Source organism: Oncorhynchus keta, chromosome 27, assembly GCF_023373465.1.
Source record: "Oncorhynchus keta strain PuntledgeMale-10-30-2019 chromosome 27, Oket_V2, whole genome shotgun sequence".
NCBI lineage: Eukaryota > Metazoa > Chordata > Actinopteri > Salmoniformes > Salmonidae > Oncorhynchus > Oncorhynchus keta.
In genome coordinates, this window is record NC_068447.1 from 23,986,845 (window position 1) to 24,007,759 (window position 20,915).

General features: G+C 42.9%; 1 protein-coding gene across 4 annotated transcripts; it reads right to left on the reverse strand.

Annotated features, from left to right (window-relative positions):
- Positions 1-906: 906 nt before the first annotated feature.
- LOC118359629 (peroxisome proliferator-activated receptor gamma-like) lies at positions 907-19,497 on the reverse strand. 4 transcript variants are annotated; one of them, XM_052481996.1, is made up of 8 exons: positions 19,336-19,497; positions 17,763-17,805; positions 12,578-13,589; positions 11,953-12,146; positions 11,500-11,638; positions 6,518-6,714; positions 5,526-6,003; positions 907-3,067 (listed from the first exon to the last, which is right to left on the reverse strand). In XM_052481996.1, the coding sequence occupies exons 3-8, from the start codon at positions 13,572-13,574 to the stop codon at positions 2,820-2,822; spliced, it is 2,253 nt and encodes a 750-aa protein (XP_052337956.1). In that variant the 5' UTR covers positions 13,575-13,589; positions 17,763-17,805; positions 19,336-19,497; the 3' UTR covers positions 907-2,819. The 4 variants fall into 4 exon arrangements, with proteins under 4 accessions (XP_052337956.1, XP_052337958.1, XP_052337957.1 ...); XM_052481998.1 differs by having other exon boundaries at positions 19,388-19,474; XM_052481997.1 differs by lacking the exon at positions 17,763-17,805.
- Between the last annotated feature and the right edge of the window lie 1,418 nt (positions 19,498-20,915).

A 20,915-nucleotide genomic window follows, 5' to 3' on the forward strand; every position in this document is an offset into this window, starting at 1 on the left:
CCTGTATCTTATGAATCATGTGTGTCTCAGAAAACTTCATTGAAGGGAAAAATAGCCCTGGGGTCATCAAAAGTGGTGAAACACAAGACCAAAACCATCTCTGTCTTCTGACCTCTTGGCTTCTATTTCTGTGGAGTTTTGCTGCGTGTGTGTTTAACTGTTCTATTTCTGCTTTCTGACAGGCCATAGAGAGCGACTCCTTCAAATAAGACAAGCAATAGAATACAAAGATCTAATTCTGATCTGACCCTATGGTGACAAGAGCTCCACCTGGTGGGAATGCTGCGATCATGTTGCTGTCTACGTAGCTGTGACACATGCTTCCGATTCACCCTCCTTACACAGTGGTGGCTGTAGCAGATCCAGCGGACTATAAGTGGGCTACACTATCCACGATCTACAAGTACACGCATGTACACAGCATCCTCTTGCACATACAACGAATCCATCTCTGCAACCCCCCCATCTCTCTCAAAACAATAACTGTCAATCAAAACGTATGTTCCCTGTGCAGACAAGGCATGTTTGTCTATAAGAAATCACGATGACTCTGACTTTGGGCACCAACATTAAAATAAATATTCAAAAGATAGACACTTATACAACAAAGAAGATTATAACCCTGTAGATACGTGTACTGCAAGTCTACTACCTGTGATGCACATTAATTCACTTTGGCAGAATAACTATTGTACCATTTCCCCAATTATGTTTTGAATAAACTAAAAAATTTGAACCATACCATATCTCATTGTATAGCAATAATCAAAGCAACGAATCCCTTTGAGAACTGCCTATGTAGAATCAATATGTGTCAGAAACAGTTATTCTAGTGACAAAATGTACTAAGGTGTAAATATGATAATTTTGGTCATAAAGTCAGTTTTCGTCTAAAATTGATTTTGTAACATCCGTGCAACACAACGGTTAAATTAAGGTTGGGTTTTGATTTGACGATGTCCATTTGCCCACTAACATGGGGTGAACAGCTGCGGCGATTGTTCTCTATCCAATAGCATAGACAGTGAGATAGACCTGCCCAGCAGCTCCCACTGTTTATATAAGACGACTTTGTTTACGTAAGACAACACACCGCACATTTATTAACTTGAGAAATACTGCACCAAACATGTCAGTTAGATGAAAAATTGAGCAACTAAAATATTATCAGCAAAAACGTGAACATTTATTACTGATTTCTTGAGTTGTCATAGATTCATTCTGAGGATTTTGAGGAAGTGAAATAGGCTTCTGCGTCTACAGTGGCTTATGGGGGACAAACATCATTAACCAAACGCGGAATCGGCCAGGAAACACCTCCGAGACTGAAATCTCGTTTTTCTAGTGAGCAACAGAAAAACACTTACCAATCATTACCTTAAAACGAGCACTGACACGTTTTGCCCCAGCAACAGTGGAATATCAAGACATTGCATAACATCATGAAGCCGATAGCATCTCTGACATATTCACCACGCGATGGCAACATTAAAATGTACTTTAAGTATTTATCAGGAAGGATATTAGTATTGTTTATACAGGTGATTTATACATAACACAGGATAGCATATTTCCATGGTAGTACATGTTACATTATACACTGAAATGTTTAGAGGGGGTGAAGTTGAGGAAATGGAAACTAACAGACACTCATCTAACCTCTCAAAAATGCTTCAAAGACATGGAAACTTACATAAAAAAAGACATCATGAACAATGTATTATGATAACACACATTGTGTTTCACAGTATATAACACCTGTAGGTATCTGCTTATTTTATTTTAGGATGCCCCAATAAATGTCCTGTAATTAAAAGCAATTCTCCTTTCATCCCTTTAATTAAAAAGCATGGTAAAAGACAGAATAGCTGCAGTTACAGCAAGATGTTAGGAAGCTCAGTAATGAATCATTCATAATGTATTATAAACTGGGTGGTTGGGCCCTGAATGCTGATTGACTGAAAGCCGTGATATATCAGACTGTATACCACTGGTATGACAAAACATTTATTTTTACTGTTCAAATAACGTTGGTAACCAGTTTATAATAGCAATAAGGGACCTAGGGGTTTTGTGGTATGTGGCCAATATACCACGACTAATGGCTGTATCCAGGCAATCAGCGTTGCGTCGTGCATAAGAACAGCCTTTAGCCATGGTATATTGGCCATAAACCACACCCCCTCGTTCATTATTGTTTAAATAGAGTTCACAGATCCTTCTATTAAACAACAAGTCCCAAGAAAACAGACTTAACCCTCACTTGTCATGGAGGTCACCTGTGAAGCCAGACATTTGCTTTAACTGAGAGCCTGATGAAAACTAGCCTGGTCTCAGTGACTATTGCTGCTATTATATACATGACAGAAGAGTTGACCAAAGCACCAACAGATCTGGCGAGATAAAGACCTATGAGGTTCTGCATATTGTTATAATAAACACACTAGTTGGATAAAACTCTACTGTATAGCACAGGATGTTGGTGGTACCACCAATATGGGCAGCAGGTAGCCTGGTGGGTAGGAGCATTGGGCCAGTAACCAAAAGGTTGTTGGATTGAATCCCAGAGCAGACAAGGTCAAATCTGTCGCTCTGCCCCTGAGCAAGGCAGTTAACCCACTGGTCCATCAGCACAGATGACGTGGATGTTGATTAATGTAGCCCTCCGCACCTCTCTGATTTAGAGGGTTGGGTTAAATGCAGTTTCCATGTGTTTGATTCCATTTGCGCCATTATTATGAGCTGTCCTCCCCTCAGCAGCCTCCACTGCTGTATAGTCTTATTTTCTTCATAGCTGTTAACCTGAGTCTCCCACTACTCTAGTACAGGTCCCTCATGATTTCCTGTAGTAGGGGGTGCAGACACGTCTCCAGCTCCTGCTTCTTGAGCAGGTGGATGAGCCGGACGTGGTCAGCCACCAGCGGCCGCAGGTCGGTCATCTTCTGCAGCAGCCTGGCAAACAGCTGGGGGCAGTCTGGGTGGATGGTCTTCAACTGCAGCTCCAAGGCCTGCAGTACTGCCTCCTGGAGGTCCTCGATGGGCTTCACATTCACCAGGCCTGGACGGTCTAGAGTAGAGCACAACAAGGTCAAGGTTAGAGGTCACCAGAGAGTGGAAAGTGCAAGAGGAGAGAGGGAAATAGAGGAAGATTGGACATACAGTATACATCAAATGATCTGAAGTTGCAATGTCCTGATGAGCAAAGTCCAAGGTCAATTGAAATGATACAGCATAAAATAGGTCACCATTGTTTTATATCTGGTGTCAAGCCCAATCAAGCCATCTCAGAGCAATAAAACACCTAATCCTGCAGTTGAGGTCAATGGAAGGCAGACCTTTGGGGATAGTAGAAGGATGCCATATTGGCGCACAATCAACAAATCTGATCAAACAAAGTGGATTTTCGTCAAATCCGTCATGATTGATGTATTGTAACAGGCCCACAATGTGTTTTCTAAAGTCTGATTTTGATATATATGGCTGTTTTTGCTGCATAACATTGAGAAGTTCCTTTTCAGGTTTAGAAAAAGTGACTGCTAAATGCTAAATCCGGTTTGTATAAACTGGTAGAATAGCTAGCATACAAAAATCGGTGGTGGTAGCCAAAGTAATTTTGAACTGCAATGCAGTTGATTGGTGACGATGACATGAACATGTATTGGGGTTGACATGCATACAAGCAATATACTTCGATGTTTACCTCAACATAGTGTGAAATACACATACTGTATAAACAATCGCCTTAAGGTAAGCTAATTTTGCTAGGGGGCAATGAGAAGAATCTGGACATTTTCCCCAAGGTATCTTTCCCCCACACATTTGGGATGAGTTCCATTGACCTCTTTACCGCATCTATCTAACATACAGTTGAAGTCGGAAGTTTACATACACCTTAGCCAAATACATTTAAACTCAGTTTTTCACAATTACTGACATTTAAATCCTAGTAAAAATTACCTGTCTTAGGTCAGTTAGTATTACCACTTCATTTTAAGAATATGAAATGTCAGAATAGTAAAGAGAATGATTTATTTCAGCTTTTATTTCTTTCATCACATTCCCAGTGGGTCAGAAGTTTACATACACTCAATTAGTATTTGGTAGCATTGCCATTAAATGGTTTAACTTGGGTCAAACGTTTCGGGTAGCCTTCCACAAGCTTCCCACAATAAGTTGGGTGAAATGTGGCCCATTCCTCCTGACAGAGCTGGTGTAACTGAGTCAGGTCTGTAGCTCTCCTTGATTGCACACACTTTTTCAGTTCCGCCCACAGATTTTCTATAGGATTTAGTCAGGGCTTTGTGATGGCCACTCCAATACCTTGACTTTGTTGTCCTTAAGCCATTTTGCCACAACTTTGGAAGTATGCTTGGGGTCATTGTCCATTTGGAAGACCCATTTGCGACCAAGCTTTAACTTCCTGACTGATGTCTTGAGATGTTGCTTCAATATATCCACATCATTTTCCATCATCATCATGCCATCTATTTTGTGAACTGCACCAGTCCCTCCTGCAGAAAAGCACCCCACAACATGATGCTGCCACCCCCGTGCTTTACGGTTGGGATGGTGTTCTTCGGCTTGCAAGCCTTCCCCTTTTCCACCAAAAATAACGATGTAATTATGGCCAAACTGTTCTATTTTTGTTTCTTCAGAACAGAGGACATTTCTCTAAAAAGTACTATCTTTGTCCCCATGTGCAGTTGCAAACTGTGGTCTGGCTTTTTTATGGCGGTTTTGGAGCAGTGGCTTCTTCCTTGCTGAGCGGCCTTTCAGGTTATGTCGATATAGGACTTGATCTACTGTGGCTATAGATACTTTTGTACCTGTTTCCTCCAGCATCTTCACAAGGTCCTTTGCTGTTGATCTGGGATTGATTTGCACTTTTCGCACCAAAGTACGTTCATCTCTAGGAGACAGAATGTGTCTCCTTCCTGAGCGGTATGACGGCTGCGTGGTCCCATGGTGTTTATACTTGCGTACTATTGTTTGTACAGATGAACGTGGTATCTTCAGGCGTTTGGAAATTGCTTCCAAGGATGAACCAGACTTGTGGAGGTCTACAATTTTTTTCCTGAGGTCTTGGCTGATATCTTTTGATTTCCCCATGATGCCAAGCAAAGAGGCAGTGAGTTTGAAGGTAGGCCTTGAAATACATCCACAGGTACATCTCCAATTGACTCAAATGATGTCAATTAGCCTACTTAGAAGCTTCTAAAGCCATTACATTATTTTCTGGAATTTTCCAAGCTGTTAAAAGGTACAGTCAACTTAGTGTTTGTAAACTTTTGACCCACTGAAATTGTGGTACAGTGAATTGTAAGTGAAATAATTTGTCTGTTAACAATTGTTGGAAAATGACTTGTGTCATGCACAGATGTCCAAAACCGACTTGCCAAAACTATAGTTGATAACAATACATTTGTGTAGTGGTTGAAAAACAAGTTTTAATGACTCCAACTTATGTGTATGTAAACTTCTGACTTCAACTGTAAATGCATAAATGTAAAACGGAAAAACACCACCTCCACTGAGGATGATGACAGCGAGGAAGAGCGCTGTATCACTATCGTCCAGCTCCAGCACGTTGAATTTTACCGCAAACTCAAACTTTGGCTCCATCATCTCACAGAAGGGCTTCCTCAGACTCTTGAGGAACTCCCGGGTCATGAAGATCTGTCCGTAGGCGAACAGTGTGCCGTCCTTGTTCATAAGCGGCGCCAGCATGATCAACATGACCTCGATGACCCCGTACTTCAGCAGGGTCACCTGGTCATTTATGTCCAGCTCTGTCAACCCAGGGATACTCTTGGCAAACTCTATGATTTCTCGTACAGCTTCGGCGGTGCGGAACTGAACCTGCCGGAAAAAGAAGAGCTCCAGCTCCCCGGCAGGCTCTTGAGGGGGCAGGACAGACCTCTGGTGCTCCAGGAAAGGGAACTGTCTACTGTTTATAAAGTCCTGACCCGCTGTCAGGGACTTCATGTCATGGATGACAAACGGCTGGAAGGAAAGAGAGACATCCCTTAAAAACAATGTATTATGAAGCATTGCCATCCATTGCCATTCATTCTCTTGGCAATTTGTAGTGATTCAGTATTTGGCCCCTTGCTGGGTGCACAATGGGTTAATCTAACTAGGAAATAAAAGATAATTAAAATCCTGACTTTTAGGTTAGTGAAAATATATCTGCTTCTCTACAGTATAAATAACTGTCTATTAGTTATTTCCTCTTAGACAAGCTGAGATGACCCAATATTACTGCTTCCTACTGTACAATGATATTTTGCTACCAGTTAATCAGGACAGAGTGCATTTTCCAAAAACTGTGATATTCAAATATACAGAACCAAATGTCTGGTGTGTGTGAGAGAGAAAGAGGTCAAGTGGCTTTCAATGGCACTGTTCTGACTCATATTACAAATGTTCCATTGACATCAATGCAACATTTATGAAAAACTTTAAAGATTATGTGCATGTAGTTGTACAGTATCTCAAGTAACAATCGGGCCCTTACTGAGTTTCCGTGGGTCTTCCCAGACAGGATGGCTCTGGCCCTGCTCTTGGTCAGGGGAAAGTGTCTGTGATAGGACAGACACAGCTGTCTGGACAAGGCTCTCAAGTCCGCTGACTCTGGGCTCCTGGGGGACACATCCATAAACTCAGTCAGCAGCTTCTCTCTCTCCTCCTGGGGCATCCGGCCGAAGCGGATGGCTGCGTGGGGACATCAAAATCATTATATTCTAGCCTGGGTGCCAGTCAGACTCTTTCTGTATTGAATAATGCTACACGTCACTGGCTGCCCAAACAAGACAATGACAAAGACGTTGGAGGAAGGACTATACTTCATCCTGCTGTGTAGAAACCTTTCCAAAGACTTAAGGCCCGGTTTCAGACAGACACCTGCTGTTGAAACAGTTCACATTGAATATGTGTAACATCCTTGATTAAGCCTGTGACAGTCATGGAATTTTGGATGACGGTCATTGGTCAGCCAAATGACTGGGTCACATTTACAACCGTTCGAATAGCAACAAAAAATAAAGACGCACATTTTCTTCTCTACTCCGCTCCTGACTGTGCTGCCATAAAAATATAATTAATAAAACGGGTGTCCCCGTTCAAGTCAATAATGGCATAATGGGTGGACTGACAGCCATTGCGAGTGCACCCATAGGAGAAAAGCAGGAAGTAAAAGCAGAATGTGTACCCATCAATGTGTGCTGTGATTTGTTGATTCAACTCAACTTACATTAGAAAAAATACATTCCATTGCATGAGCCACATCATCACTAAAGCAATCATTTGAATGAACATTCTACATTACCATGGAAATGATTGCTTGAAGCCGGTGTTTGGAGGATATATTGGCACGGGTGTTGTTCGTTGAGGGCCGACAAACCGTGCCAAATTATCCTCCAAACATCGGCTTCAAAGGCATTATCACTTAAGCAATAACTTCCATGGTAATGTAGAATGTTCATTCAAATTATTGCTTAATTAAGTAATAATGCTAGAGAAGTCGATGTTTGGAGGATATATTGTTGTTAGGTCTGAGACAAAGTCAAAATGTTACATTTGTTTAAGCTGTCTTCTAGTGACATTTATTTGGATACATCCATAACAATGAGCTAATGAGGCACGACTTCGCCTGGCATAGAAAATGTGCTCACTCGTCAGGACAGTGTTGTTCAAAGGAGCTAGCCAACAACACAGCTACAGTAACATGATCACTTCAAACTGAAGCTGGAAAGACCTCAAATTAGCTGTGTTTCATGTGAATTTTTTTCAACATTTAAAAAATATTTTTTGTATATCTCCATAAAAATGATGCCAGCTTATTCATGATTTGGACTGGCTGAGAAACGCTGCCTGCTTGTCCGTTTCGTCCCGACTCCCGACACGTTCATTACTATGGGACAGCTGGAGATCGAATTTTAATATTGTTTCAATTTTTCAAATGTCGGAGAGACAGACAGCAAGGTTTATACAAATCTCCGCTGTTGAAAACAAAATGTTAGTCTAAAAGAAATGTGAGATAATGTCTCGATGCTTTTTCAAGTTTATATGTTGCTTGGCTGGGCTGGGCTGATGAGACAGTGGATTACACAGTCAGATGGAACAGAGTAAATAGGCATTTTAACATCATAGATTTAGCCAGTGGCAACTTGTGGAATAGAGATCAGCTGGAATGCAGTTTTAACTAACCAATCAGCATTCAGGATTAGACCTACCCATTGTATAAATCCCAATACCAGGCAGCCATTGCGAGTGTACCCATGAGTTTTACCAGTCAAATTGCCATGATTAGAGGTTCCAAACCCATTCTTTTCATTCTATTTCGATGTGTGCTGGTGCTGCAGGGAGTGGGGCGTTGCCTAGGAGCAACAATGTTTCATCATGTTGTTAAGAGTCCATGTTATTGCAAATTAATAAAAAAGAAAACTGAAATATCACATTTACACTTCCATTCAAAAGTTTGGGGTCACTTAGAAATGTCCTTGTTTTTTAAATAAAAGCACATTTGTTGTCGATTCAAATAACATAAAATTGATCAAAAATACTGTGTAGACATTGTTAATGTTGTTGGAAACGGCAGATTTTTATGGAATATCTACATAGGCCTACAGAGGCCCATTATCAGCAACCATCACTCCTCTGTTCCAATGGCACATTGTGTTAGCTAATCCAAGTTGATCATTTTAAAAGGCTAATTGATCATTAGAAAACCCTTTTGCAATTATGTTAGCACAGCTGAAAATGTTTGTTCTGATTAAAGAAGCAATAAAACTGGCCTTCTTTAGACTAATTGAGTATCTGGAGTGTCAGCATTCGTGGGTTCGATTACAGGCTCAACATGGCCAGAAACAAATAACTTTCTTCTGAAACTCGTCAGTCTATTCTTGTTCTGAAAAATGAAGGCTATTCCATGCGAGAAATTGCCAAGAAACTGAAGATCTCGTACAACGCTGTGTACTACTCCCTTCACAGAACAGCGCACACTGTCTCTTACTAGAATAGAAAGAGGAGTGGGAGGCCCCGGTGCACAACTGAGCAAGAAGACAAGTACATTAGAGTGTCTAGTTTGAGAAACAGACGTCTCACAAGTCCTCAACTGGCAGCTTTGTTAAATAGTACCCGCAAAACACCAGTCTCAACGTCAACAGTGAAGATGCAACCCCGGGATGCTGGCCTTCCAGGCAGAGTTGCAAAGAAAAATCCATATCTCAGACTGGCCAATAAAAATAAAAGATTAAGATGGGCAAAATAACACAGACACTGGACAGAGGAAGATTGGAAAAAAGTGTTATGGACAGACTAATCTAAGTTTGAGGTGTTCGGATCACAAAGAAGAAAATTCGTAAGACGCAGACAAAATTAAGATGGTGGAGGAGTGCTTGACGCCATCTGTCAAGCAATGTGATGGTCTGGGGGTGCTTTGGTGGTGGTAAAGTGGGAGATTTCTACAGGGTAAAAGGGATTTTGAAGAAGGAAAGCTATCACTCCAATTCGCAAAACACCATGCCATACCCTGTGGATGGCACTTAATTAGAGCCAGGGTTCTACTACAACAGGACAATGACCCAAAGCACAGCTAAAAACTATGCAATAACTATTTAGGGAAGAAGCAGTCAGCTGGTATCTGCCTATAATGGAGTGGCCAGCACAGTCACAGGATCTCAATCCTATTGAGCTGTTGTGGGAGCAGCTTGACCATGTGGTACATAAGAAGTGTCCATCAAGCCAATCCAACTTGTGGGAGATGCTTCAGGAAGCATAGGGTGAAATCTCTTCAGATTACCACAACAAATTGACATCTAGAATGCCAAAGGCCTGCAAGGATGTAATTGATGCAAATTATTTGACAAAAGCAAAGTTTGAAGGAAACAATTATTATTTCAATTAAAAATCATTATTTATAGCCTTGTCAACATCTTGACTATATTTCCAATTCATTTTGCAACTTATTTCATGTGTGTTTTTATGGAAAACAAGGACATTTCTAAGTGACCCCAAACTTTTGATCGGTAGTGTACATTAGTATTCAGACCCTTCACTCAGTACTTTGTTGAAGCACCTTTGGCAGCGATTACAGCCTTGAGTCTTCTAGGGTATAATTCTACAAGCTTAACACACCGTTATTTGGGGAGTTTCTCCCATTCTTCTCTGCAAATCCTCTCAAGCTCTTGTCAGATTGGATGGGAAGCGTTGCTGCACATATATTTTCAGGTCTCTCCAGAGATTTTGGATCAGGTTCAAGTCTGGGCTTTGGCAGGGCCACTCAAGGAAATTCAGAGACTTGTCCCGAAAGCAGTCCTGCATTGACTTGGCTGTGTGCTTCTGGTCATTGGCCTGTTATAAGGTGAACATTCGCCCCAGTCTGAGGACCTGAGTGCTCTGGAGCAGGTTTTCATCAAGGATCTCTCTGTACTTTGCTCCGTTCATCTCTCCCCTGATCCTGACTAGTCTCCCAGTCCCTGCCACTGAAAACATCCCCACAGCATGATGCTGCCACCATCATGATTCACTGTAGGGCCATGTTTCCTCCAGATTTGACACTTCGCATTCAGGCCAAATCTTGGTTTCATCAGACCAGATAATCTTGTTTCTCATGGTCTGAGAGTCATTTAGGTGCCTTTTGACAAACTCCAAGCGGGCTATCATGTGCCTTTTACTGAGGAGTGAATTCCGTCAGGCCACTCTACCATAAAGGCCTGATTGGTGGAGTGCTTTAGAGATGGTTGTCCTTCTGGAAGGCTTTCCCGTCTCCACAGATGAACTCTGGAGCTCTGTCAGTGTGATCATCAGGTTCTTGTTCACCTTCCTGACCAAGGCCCTTCCACCCCGAGTTCTCAGTTATGCCGGGCGGACAGCTCTAGGAAGAGTCTTGGTGATGCCAAACTTCTTCAATTTAAGAATGACGGAGGCCACTGTGTTCTTGGGTACCATCGATGCTGCAGAATGTTTTTGATATCCTTCCTCAGATCTGAGCCTCAACACAATCCTGTCTCAGAGCTCTACAGACAATTCCTTCATCCTCATGGTTTGGTTATTTCTCTGTCAACTGTGGGACCTTATATAGACAGGTGTGTGCCTTTCCAAATCATGTCCAGTCAATTGAATTTACCACAGGCGGACTCCAATCAAGTTGTAGAACATCTCAAGAATGATCAATGGAAACAGGATGCACATGAGCTTAATTTCGAGCATCATAGAAAAGGGTCTGAATACTTATTTAAATAAGGTATTTCAGTTTATTATTTGTAATAAATGTGCTTACATTTCTATAAACCTGTTTTCACTTTGTCATTAAGGGGTATTGTGTGTAGATGAGGGGAAAAAATAATTTAATCCATTTTAGAATAAGTCTGTAATGTAACAAAATGTGGAAAAAGTCAAGGGATCTGAATACTTTCCGAATGCACTGTATATGACATATCATGACTCTTAAAAATATTGGTAAGCAAATATACTTTTCACAACAATGTAGTGGCTTACCATCGCGTGACATGCCCACAAGCAGACATTTCTGAAAGCGACAGTACTGGCATTTATTCCGGCTCTTTTTGTGAATCCGACAATGCAGATCACAGTGGTTATACACCAGTTTTAACCTCATGGTTCTTCGGAAGAATCCCTAAGAGAAAGGCAGAGAACATGTAGATTGTAGAATCATAAAGCAGCAACAGACTATAATTATTTTACAGAATTTAAAAAAATAAATGTGATCAATGGAAACAGTGGGCTTGATATGAATACAAGGTTTACGGTGTTTATGTGTCAGGGTTAAATCCTTACTAATACATGACCCCCTGGAGGTTAAATAGCAAGACGTTTGTTTTGTTTTTATGCTCAAATGTGTAACAATGCATTTGTATAGCTCCAAGCAAACACAATAGCCATACATACTGTCAAGCCACCAGAACCTAATTTGGTAGGTCTCAGTCCTACCTTGCATCCTTCACAGGCATGGACTCCATAGTGGAAGCCTGAGGCCGTGTCCCCACACACTCTGCAGTCAATGTAGAGCAGAGTGCTGGGGTCTGTGTAAGTGGGGGACTTGGAGTGAAGAGTGCGTCTGGACAGGCTGACAACACTACAGTTGCTAGACCAAAGAGGGGACATGGACTCCTCTTTTAACGAACCTAAACAAAGACAAATGAGAACACAATGAGATACAGATGTAGGATCTTCATTTGAGCCTGTTTGCTACAGCTGGAAAATAATCCTGCAGCAACAGGAAATGTTAATTATTATGTGGATTATAATTAATGAACATTTTTGTAGGGGATGATACATTTTTCATAGGGGAATCAAGTCTGAAATGTCAAACTTTCAAACTTCAGAAGCCTTTTTAAACCTTAAATACACTGCATGTTTTACATTTCCTGCATTGCTGGAAAGTTCTCTTGCAACAGGGTGATCAAATTAAGATCCTAAATCTGTATACATAGCATCACAGGCAAGAGAAAAGACTGTGTGGCAATTGCTTTAACATAAGATTACCTTTATAGATCATTAAGTTATTACACTTTAGTAAATGCCAGATTTAGTAAAAGTCCCTTACAGTACTCACTGTATGTGTAGTTGTATGGGTAGTTGAATGAGTGGATTCTGTGTGGGCTGTGGTTGGATGAGTGATTTCTGTCTGGGCTGTGGTTAAATGACTGGTTTCTATCTGGGCTGTGGTTAAATGAGTGGTTTATGTCTGGGCTGTGGTTGAATGAGTGGTTTCTGTCTGGGCTGTGGTTGAATGAGTGGTTTCTGTCTGGGCTGTGGTTAAATGACTGGTTTCTATCTGGGCTTTGGTTAAATGACTGGTTTCTGTCTGGTCTGTGGTTAAATGAGTGATTTCTATCTGGGCTGTGGTTGAATGAGTGGTTTATGTCTGGGCTGTAGTTGGATGAGTGATTTCTGTCTGGGCTGTGGTTGAATGAGTGGTTTATGTCTGAGCTGTGGTTGAATGAGTGGTTTATGTCTGGGCTGTGGTTGAATGAGTGGTTTATGTCTGGGCTGTAGTTGGATGAGTGATTTCTGTCTGGGCTGTGGTTGAATGAGTGGTTTATGTCTGAGCTGTGGTTGAATGAGTGGTTTATGTCTGGGCTGTGGTTGAATGAGTGGTTTATGTCTGGGCTGTGGTTGAATGAGTGGTTTATGTCTGGGCTGTGGTTGAATGAGTGGTTTATGTCTGGGCTGTGGTTGAATGAGTGGTTTATGTCTGGGCTGTGGTTGAATGAGTGGTTTATGTCTGGGCTGTGGTTGAATGAGTGGTTTATGTCTGGGCTGTGGTTGAATGAGTGGTGTATGTCTGGGCTGTGGTTGAATGAGTGGTTTATGTCTGGGCTGTGGTTGAATGAGTGGTTTATGTCTGGGCTGTGGTTAAATGAGTAGTATCTGTCTGAGCTGTGGTTGAATAAGTGGTTTCTGTCTGGGCTGTGGTGGTGGGGACTGTTGAGGCTGTGCTCTAGGGAGGAGAGGTAAAGGTGGTCCAGGGTTGACAGGGTCTTCATGTCAGAACTATTCATCGTGTTGTCCATCTCTGCCAGGTCCAATGTGCCCAGCTCAAAACTCATTATAGGTCACCATCTCTGGATAAGAAGACAACAGTGAAGAGGTCAACTAACAGTATGAATCTCTCAATTTACTATAAATAAAGCTATCAAGGAGACCACAGAAGAGGCAAACCATTCATTACCATTGCTACTATAAATGGGTGTAATTATTATAACTTCAGCCTCTTAAAACTAAGAAAAACAATTGGACTAATTATACATTTGCACTAATTTGGATCTATACATTAGATTCAGGGCAAACACAGGAATGCACTTTTCATTCAGCTTATTGCAATGTTTAAGAGATAAGAGAGCGACAACTAACTAAGCGGCCCGCTGGTAGGAACTCTCAGCCCCACAGTAAGTCAACATAACTTTCTGTACTGTACCATTTCGGAACATTTCTCCACTTTCTCATATTAGGTGAGAAAGGTGAACATAGCCACGTTCACTTCAACTCAAAGAAAGACCTTTAGAATCGACAACTACCTCTCTCTCTGTCTCTGTCTGTCTGTCTGTCTGTCTGTCTGTCTGTCTGTCTGTCTGTCTGTCTGTCTGTCTGTCTGTCTGTCTGTCTGTCTGTCTGCCTGCCTGCCTGCCTGCCTGCCTGCCTGCCTGCCTGCCTGCCTGTCTGTCTGTCTGTCTGTCTGTCTGTCTCTCTCTCTCTCTCTCTCTCTCTCTCTCTCTCTCTCTCTCTCTCACGCCTTGGTCATAGGTTTGGCTGCCTGAGGCGGTTCTCAATCAGAGTCAGGTGATTCTCGTTGTCTCTGATTGGGAACGGGGTTTCACTGTGTATTTCGTGTGTGATTGTTCCTGTCTCTGTGTTAGTGTTCACCAGACAGGCTGTATAGGTTTTCACGTTCCGTTTGTTGTTTTGTATTATATAGTTATTTCATGTTTCGTCTTTTCTTCATTAAAGAACATGAGTAACCACCACGCTGCATTTTGGTCCGACTCTCTTTCAACAAACGAACGCCGTTACAGAATCACCCACCACACACGGGCCGAGTGGCGTGGTAACAGGCAGCGACAGCAGGAGCAGCAAAGGGAGGACGTTATGGACAGCAGAAGTATGGAGTATACGACGTGGGAGGAAATAGACAGGTGGGCGGTCGACCCAGAGAGAGTGCCGGAGCCCGCCTGGGATTCGCTGGAGCAGTGCGAAGAGGGCTATAGGAGAATGGAGTTGGAGAGACAGTCACGACGGCGCAGAAGAAAACCCGTGAGTCAGCCCCAAAAATGTATTGGGGGCTCAGAGGGAGAGTGGCAGAGTCAGGAGATAGACCTGAGCCAACTCTCCTTGTTAATCGTGAGGAGCCAAGGAGGAGACCAGAACCAGAGCCGGTGTTAGAGGTGAGCGAAGCAGAGACTGTGAAGGAGTTAATGGGGAAAGTGGAGTGGAGAGTAATGAAGGAGTTGCTAGCTTGGTGCTTTAGGTACAAGATTCGTCTGACAGAGCGTGTCGGGGATTTGATGGCACCTGGGTCAGCGCTCCATACTCGTCCTGAGGTGCGTGTTAGTCGGCTGGTGAAAAATGTGCCAGCCTCACGCACTAGGCCTCCTGTGTACCTACCTAGCCTTGCACGTCCTGTGCCAGTCCTGCTCTCAGGCTCTCCAGTACACCTTCACAGTCCAGTCCATCCTGTGCCACCTTCACATACCAGTCCTCCGGTGGCAGCTCCCTGCACCAGGCTTCCTGTGCGTGTCCTCGATCCAGTACCACCAGTTCCAGCACCACGCACCAGGCCTTCAGTGCGCCTCGCCTGTTCAGCGCAGCCAGCGTTTTCCCCCTCTCCTGCGCTGCCGGAGTCTCCCGCCTGTTCAGCGCTTCCAGAGCCTTCCTCCTCTACAGCGCTGCCGGAGCCTCCTGCCTGTTCGGAACAGCCAGAGCTGTCAGCCTGCATGGAGCAGCCTGAGCTGTCAGCCTGCATGGAGCAGCCTGAGCTGCCAGTCTGCATGGAGCAGCCAGAGTTGTCAGTCTGCATGGAGCAGCCAGAGCTGTCAGCCTGCATGGAGCAGCCAGAGCTGTCAGTCTGCATGGAGCAGCCAAAGCTGTCAGTCTGCATGGAGCAGCCTGAGCTGCCAATCTGCATGGAGCAGCCATAGCTGCCAGTCTACAGGGAGCAACAAGAGCTGTCAGTCTGCATGGAGCAGCCTGAGCTGTCAGTCTGCATGGAGCAGCCAGAGCTGCCAGTCTGCATGGAGCAGCCAGAGCTGCCAGTTTGCATGGAGCAGCCAGAGCTGCCAGTCTGCACAAAGCTGCCAGTCTGCATGGAGCAGCCAGAGCTGCCAGTCTGCATGGAGCAGCCAGAGCTGCCAGTCTGCATGGAGCAGCCAGAGCTGCCAGTCTGCATGGAGCAGCCAGAGCTGCCAATCTGCATGGAGCAGCCAGAGCTGCCAATCTGCATGGAGCAGCCAGAGCTGCCAATCTGCATGGAGCAGCCAGAGCTGTCAGTCTACATGGAGCAGCCAGAGCTGTCAGCCTGCATGGAGCAGCCTGAGCTGTCAGCCTGCATGGAGCAGCCTGAGCTGCCAGTCTGCATGGAGCAGCCAGAGTTGTCAGTCTGCATGGAGCAGCCAGAGCTGCCAGTCTGCATGGAGCAGCCAGAGCTGCCAGTCGGCATGGAGCAGCCAGAGCAGCTAGATACGCCAGTCAGACATGATCTTCCAGATCTGCCAGTCAACCAGATTCTTCCAGATCTGCCAGTCAACCAGACTCTTCCAGATCTGCCAGTCAACCAGAATCTTCCAGATCCGCCAGCCAGCCAGGATCTGCCGGAGCCAACTACCTGCCTGAGCTTCATCTCAGTACTGTGCTTCCTCTCAGTACTGTGCTTCCTCTCAGTACTGGGCTTCCTTTCAGTACTGGGCTTCCCCTCAGTACTGGGCTTCCCCTCAGTTCTGGGCTTCCCCTCAGTCCCGGGCTGCCCCTCAGTCCCGGGCTGCCCCTCAGTCCCGAGCTGCCCCTCAGTCCCGAGCTTCCCCTCAGTCCCGAGCTGCCTCAGTCCAGTGGGGTTCTGGGTGAGGACTATTAGGCCATGGTCGGCGGCGAGGGTGGATTATCCCAGGACGCGAGGGGGAGGAACTATGACATTAATGGAGTGGGGTCCACGTCCCGAGCCGGAGCCGCCACCATGGACAGACGCCCCCCCCCCGGACCCTCCCTATGGTTGTGAGGTGCGTCCGGGAGTCTGCACCTTAGGGGGGGTTCTGTCACGCCTTGGTCATAGTATTTTGTGTTTTCGTTATATATTTGGTCAGGCCAGGGTGTGACATGGGTTTAAAATGTTGTGTTTCGTATTGGGGTTTTGTAGGCATTGGGATTGCGGCTGAGTAGGGGTGTAGCATAGGTTTGGCTGCCTGAGGCGGTTCTCAATCAGAGTCAGGTGATTCTCGTTGTCTCTGATTGGGAACCATATTTAGGTAGCCAGGGTTTCACTGTGTATTTCGTGGGTGATTGTTCCTGTCTCTGTGTTAGTGTTCACCAGACAGGCTGTATAGGTTTTCACGTTCCGTTTGTTGTTTTGTATTATATAGTTATTTCATGTATCGTCTTCTCGTCATTAAAGAACATGAGTAACCACCACGCTGCATTTTGGTCCGACTCTCTTTAAACAAACGAGCGCCGTTACACTCTCTCTCTCTCTCTCTCTCTCTCTCTCTCTGCAGAAATCAAGATACAATTTGTTTTAAATAAAAAAAACATATGAGTGTAGGATGATAAATGGCCGCCTGTCATCTGTAGCTCGTCTTTCAAAATTAATGAGAAAACTTTCATAGGCAGCATGTGTGGGTGTGTTTGTGTGTGTGTGTGTGCGTGCATATCTGCGTGCGTATGTACATGTCTTGCATAATGTATAAAGGATATTTAATGCTGAAACCCTCCTATTAAACATCAATCATATTCACTAAGTTAATGGTTTATATTTAGGATGTTTTACTGCTTTGTCATCCTATTTTTGATTTGAAAATCATCTTATCAAATATTTGACATATGATCAGGATACACACAAGGCCAGAGCTAATTACAGACACCAGTAAAATGTTTCAGTACCCAAAGGGGCTACTAGATGTCTTCTGATAGATTACAAAAAATCCTTGTAAAATTCAACAATTCTAGTAGTTTATTGGTAAACTTGAAACGTTTCCAGTAATATACCCTTCCTTTGCAACCCTAATGATGAGTGTTGACAAATTATCTACACATACCTTAACAGAAGACTGACAAAGTCCTGTGGAACAGTCTTGTTACCTAAGTGGTATGATTGAAAAGGTTTGTGTGTTAGAAGTTGGTAAACAGGGAACACCGGAGAATTACGTTGATCATATTGAGGTCTGGATACTACATTGTAAAAAGTCTTTGTCGTGGAAACCCGTTGCTTGGAACCACTCAAGTAACCTAACTCAAAGTATTTCAGTATTCAATACTTTCTAGTAATACAGTGACATCTCCATCCATATGATTATCTTTTAAAGTTGTAAATACTTAATTGTTATGTGTTTTATGAGCTTTTTGCGACTAAATTAAATTATGTACGATTTAAGTTACTTGAAGAGGAAAATTTGTTGTAATGAACATACAAATGTAGGGTCCCTTCTACTTAAATTGTTAACCTTCATTAAAAAAAAAAATCTCGAGTAGTAAGTATTTCTGATTAGTCATTTTCAGTGGTCATGTCTTAGTGTTTAACATTGTTTTAGGTATTTGACCATTTGTAATTTTAACCACCCTTAGCAGGCATTGTTGGGCACAGTGATCATTCCTATAGCAGTAACTGGAGGTAGAGCTGTAAACTTTACAGGATGCAGCATTATCCTCTGTAATTAAGACTGGTGAACATTACCGAGTTGATGGTGGGAATGGCTTGTCTCATTATTGAACGTCAATTTGATATCCGTTCATCGTGATCAACTACACCTCATAGCACAACAAACTGCTTAATACTATTTTAGAAATATACTTTTATTTCTTCAAACATTAATACGACATTGTGTGAAAGTACCATGAAGTCTAAACATTTTGAAATACCCACAATTCTTTAAAAAAGAGCCACGTGCCACTATTATGAATTAATAACTTGTAAAAGCGTAATAATTCTATATCAGCACAACACAGATAATCAAGTGTTTTTTTACGTAAATATCAATGTCTTATTACTTACTACCTTATCATTTTAAGTAAAGACGTAAAACATAATAGAATCAGGTAAGAACAACTTATTTAATACATGTTAGATTGACTTTCAAATATTAAACAATCATAACTTGTAAAACTCAATAACGAGATGATCAGAACACAAATAAATAAAGATGTATTTACTCAATAACCTAATAATTGTTAACAGTACTCAAAAATGACATATGAGTTAGTATCACTTTTATGATTTGAGTTCTACTGGCTGTTTGAGTAACCACTACACAATTGTTTTAATGAGTTAGGCAGTTACTTTATAATAATAGAACTTGGGTGGAATAAATTAAACATTTATCAAACTGTCAAAAGTTGACAGTAGCATATATTCGAATTACAGACAAACTAGCATATAAATTGACAAAATAAATCCTTATTATAATCCAAAAAGATTTTGTATGTCCATGCAAATAGGTCAAGATAAATTGTCAAATGAAACAAAATAAAGCCTTTGATGGATTTAAAACCGCTATCAGTAGTGTTCATGAATAGCCTTGACAGACAGTTGCACTTGTTCACCTTTTGAAACTAGATAGCAGTCTACAGTCTCACGCAATCAGAATTATTAAAGGAAGATGTAGTTTAGCCTACCTGTCTTGATCTGCAACACAAAATATCAACTCGTTCTTCACTATTCACTTACGAAGCTTAATTCACATATTCAGCAATATGTGTTCCTTTTCTTGATCACGGGGTTGCTTAATAATAGGACAGGTTACATGTGGGTCACGCAACCAGTGTTTGAATAATTCCCTTCGCGAACTGCATGGCTTCCCATTTTCCGTCCCGCCTCCATTTACGGGCTGGACTTTGGAGTAATTATTCACTGAACATTGGGCACAAACCTGTTGCACTGAGGGATTATCTGATTTCATAGATAGTAGAAAGGAATAGTAGAATGATGTAGGCTACTGTAGACTAGTTTATGAGATGTAGACTGTAGACTGTGTTCATGAATAGCCTTGACAGACAGTTGTACGTGTTCACCTTTCGAAATTAGATTGTCGGAGCACATTTTACATTCTCACGCAATCAGAATTATTCAAGACTGATGTAGTTCAGCCGACCTGTCTTGATCTGCAACACAAAACATCAACTCGTTCTTCACTATTCAGTTGGGGTTGGACTTTGGAGTAATTCTTCACTGAACACTGGGCACAAACCTGTTGCACTGAGGGATTATCTGATTTCATAGGTAGACTGGAATAGTAGAATGATGTAGGCTACTAGTTTATGAGATTGTATAATTCTCATATGAATATTGAAGTAAATGGCTATTCAGAGCAGCAGTACATATAAATCCATAGGTTTACAGTAGACATAAACTCACAGGCCATTTCTTTTAGGTACAACACCCGGTTCACAAAAATGGATAACTCCAGACAGTGAGTCACATGGTCGTGGCTTGCTATATAAAGCAGGCATCGAGGCATTCAGGAAAAGGAGGACCGAGCACACCGAGCTTTTGTGTCCACCTCACCAACAAACGAACATGGTCCAAGCATACCAAGAGGACACAATAAAACCTATTCCCCTCAGGAGACTGAAAAGATTTGGCATGGGTCCTCAGATCCTCAAAAGGTTCTACAGCTGCACCATCGAGAGCATCCTGACGGGTTGCATCACTGCCTGGTATGGCAACTGCTTGGTATCCGACCACAAGGCTCTAAAGAGGGTAGTGTGTACGGCCCAGTACATCACTGGGGCTACTGAGGCTTCCAAGAGGCTTCTAAACAGCTTCTACCCCCAAGCCACAAGACTCCTGAACATCTAATCAAAAGGCTACACAGACTATTTGCATTGCACCCCCCCCCCCTTTTACGCTGCTGCTACTCTCTGTTATTATCTATGCATAGTCACTTCAATAACTCTACCTACATGTACATATTACCTCAATCACCTTGACTAACCGGTGCCCCCGCACATTGACTCTGTAACGATACCCCCGTATATAGCCTCCACATTGACTCTGTAACGGTACCCCCTGTATATAGCCTCCACATTGACTCTGTAACGGTACCCCCTGTATATAGCCTCCACATTGACTCTGTAATGATACCCCCTGTATATAGCCTCCACATTGACTCTGTAACGATACCCCCTGTATATAGCCTCCACATTGACTCTGTAACGATACCCCCTGTATATAGCCTGCACATTGACTCTGTAAC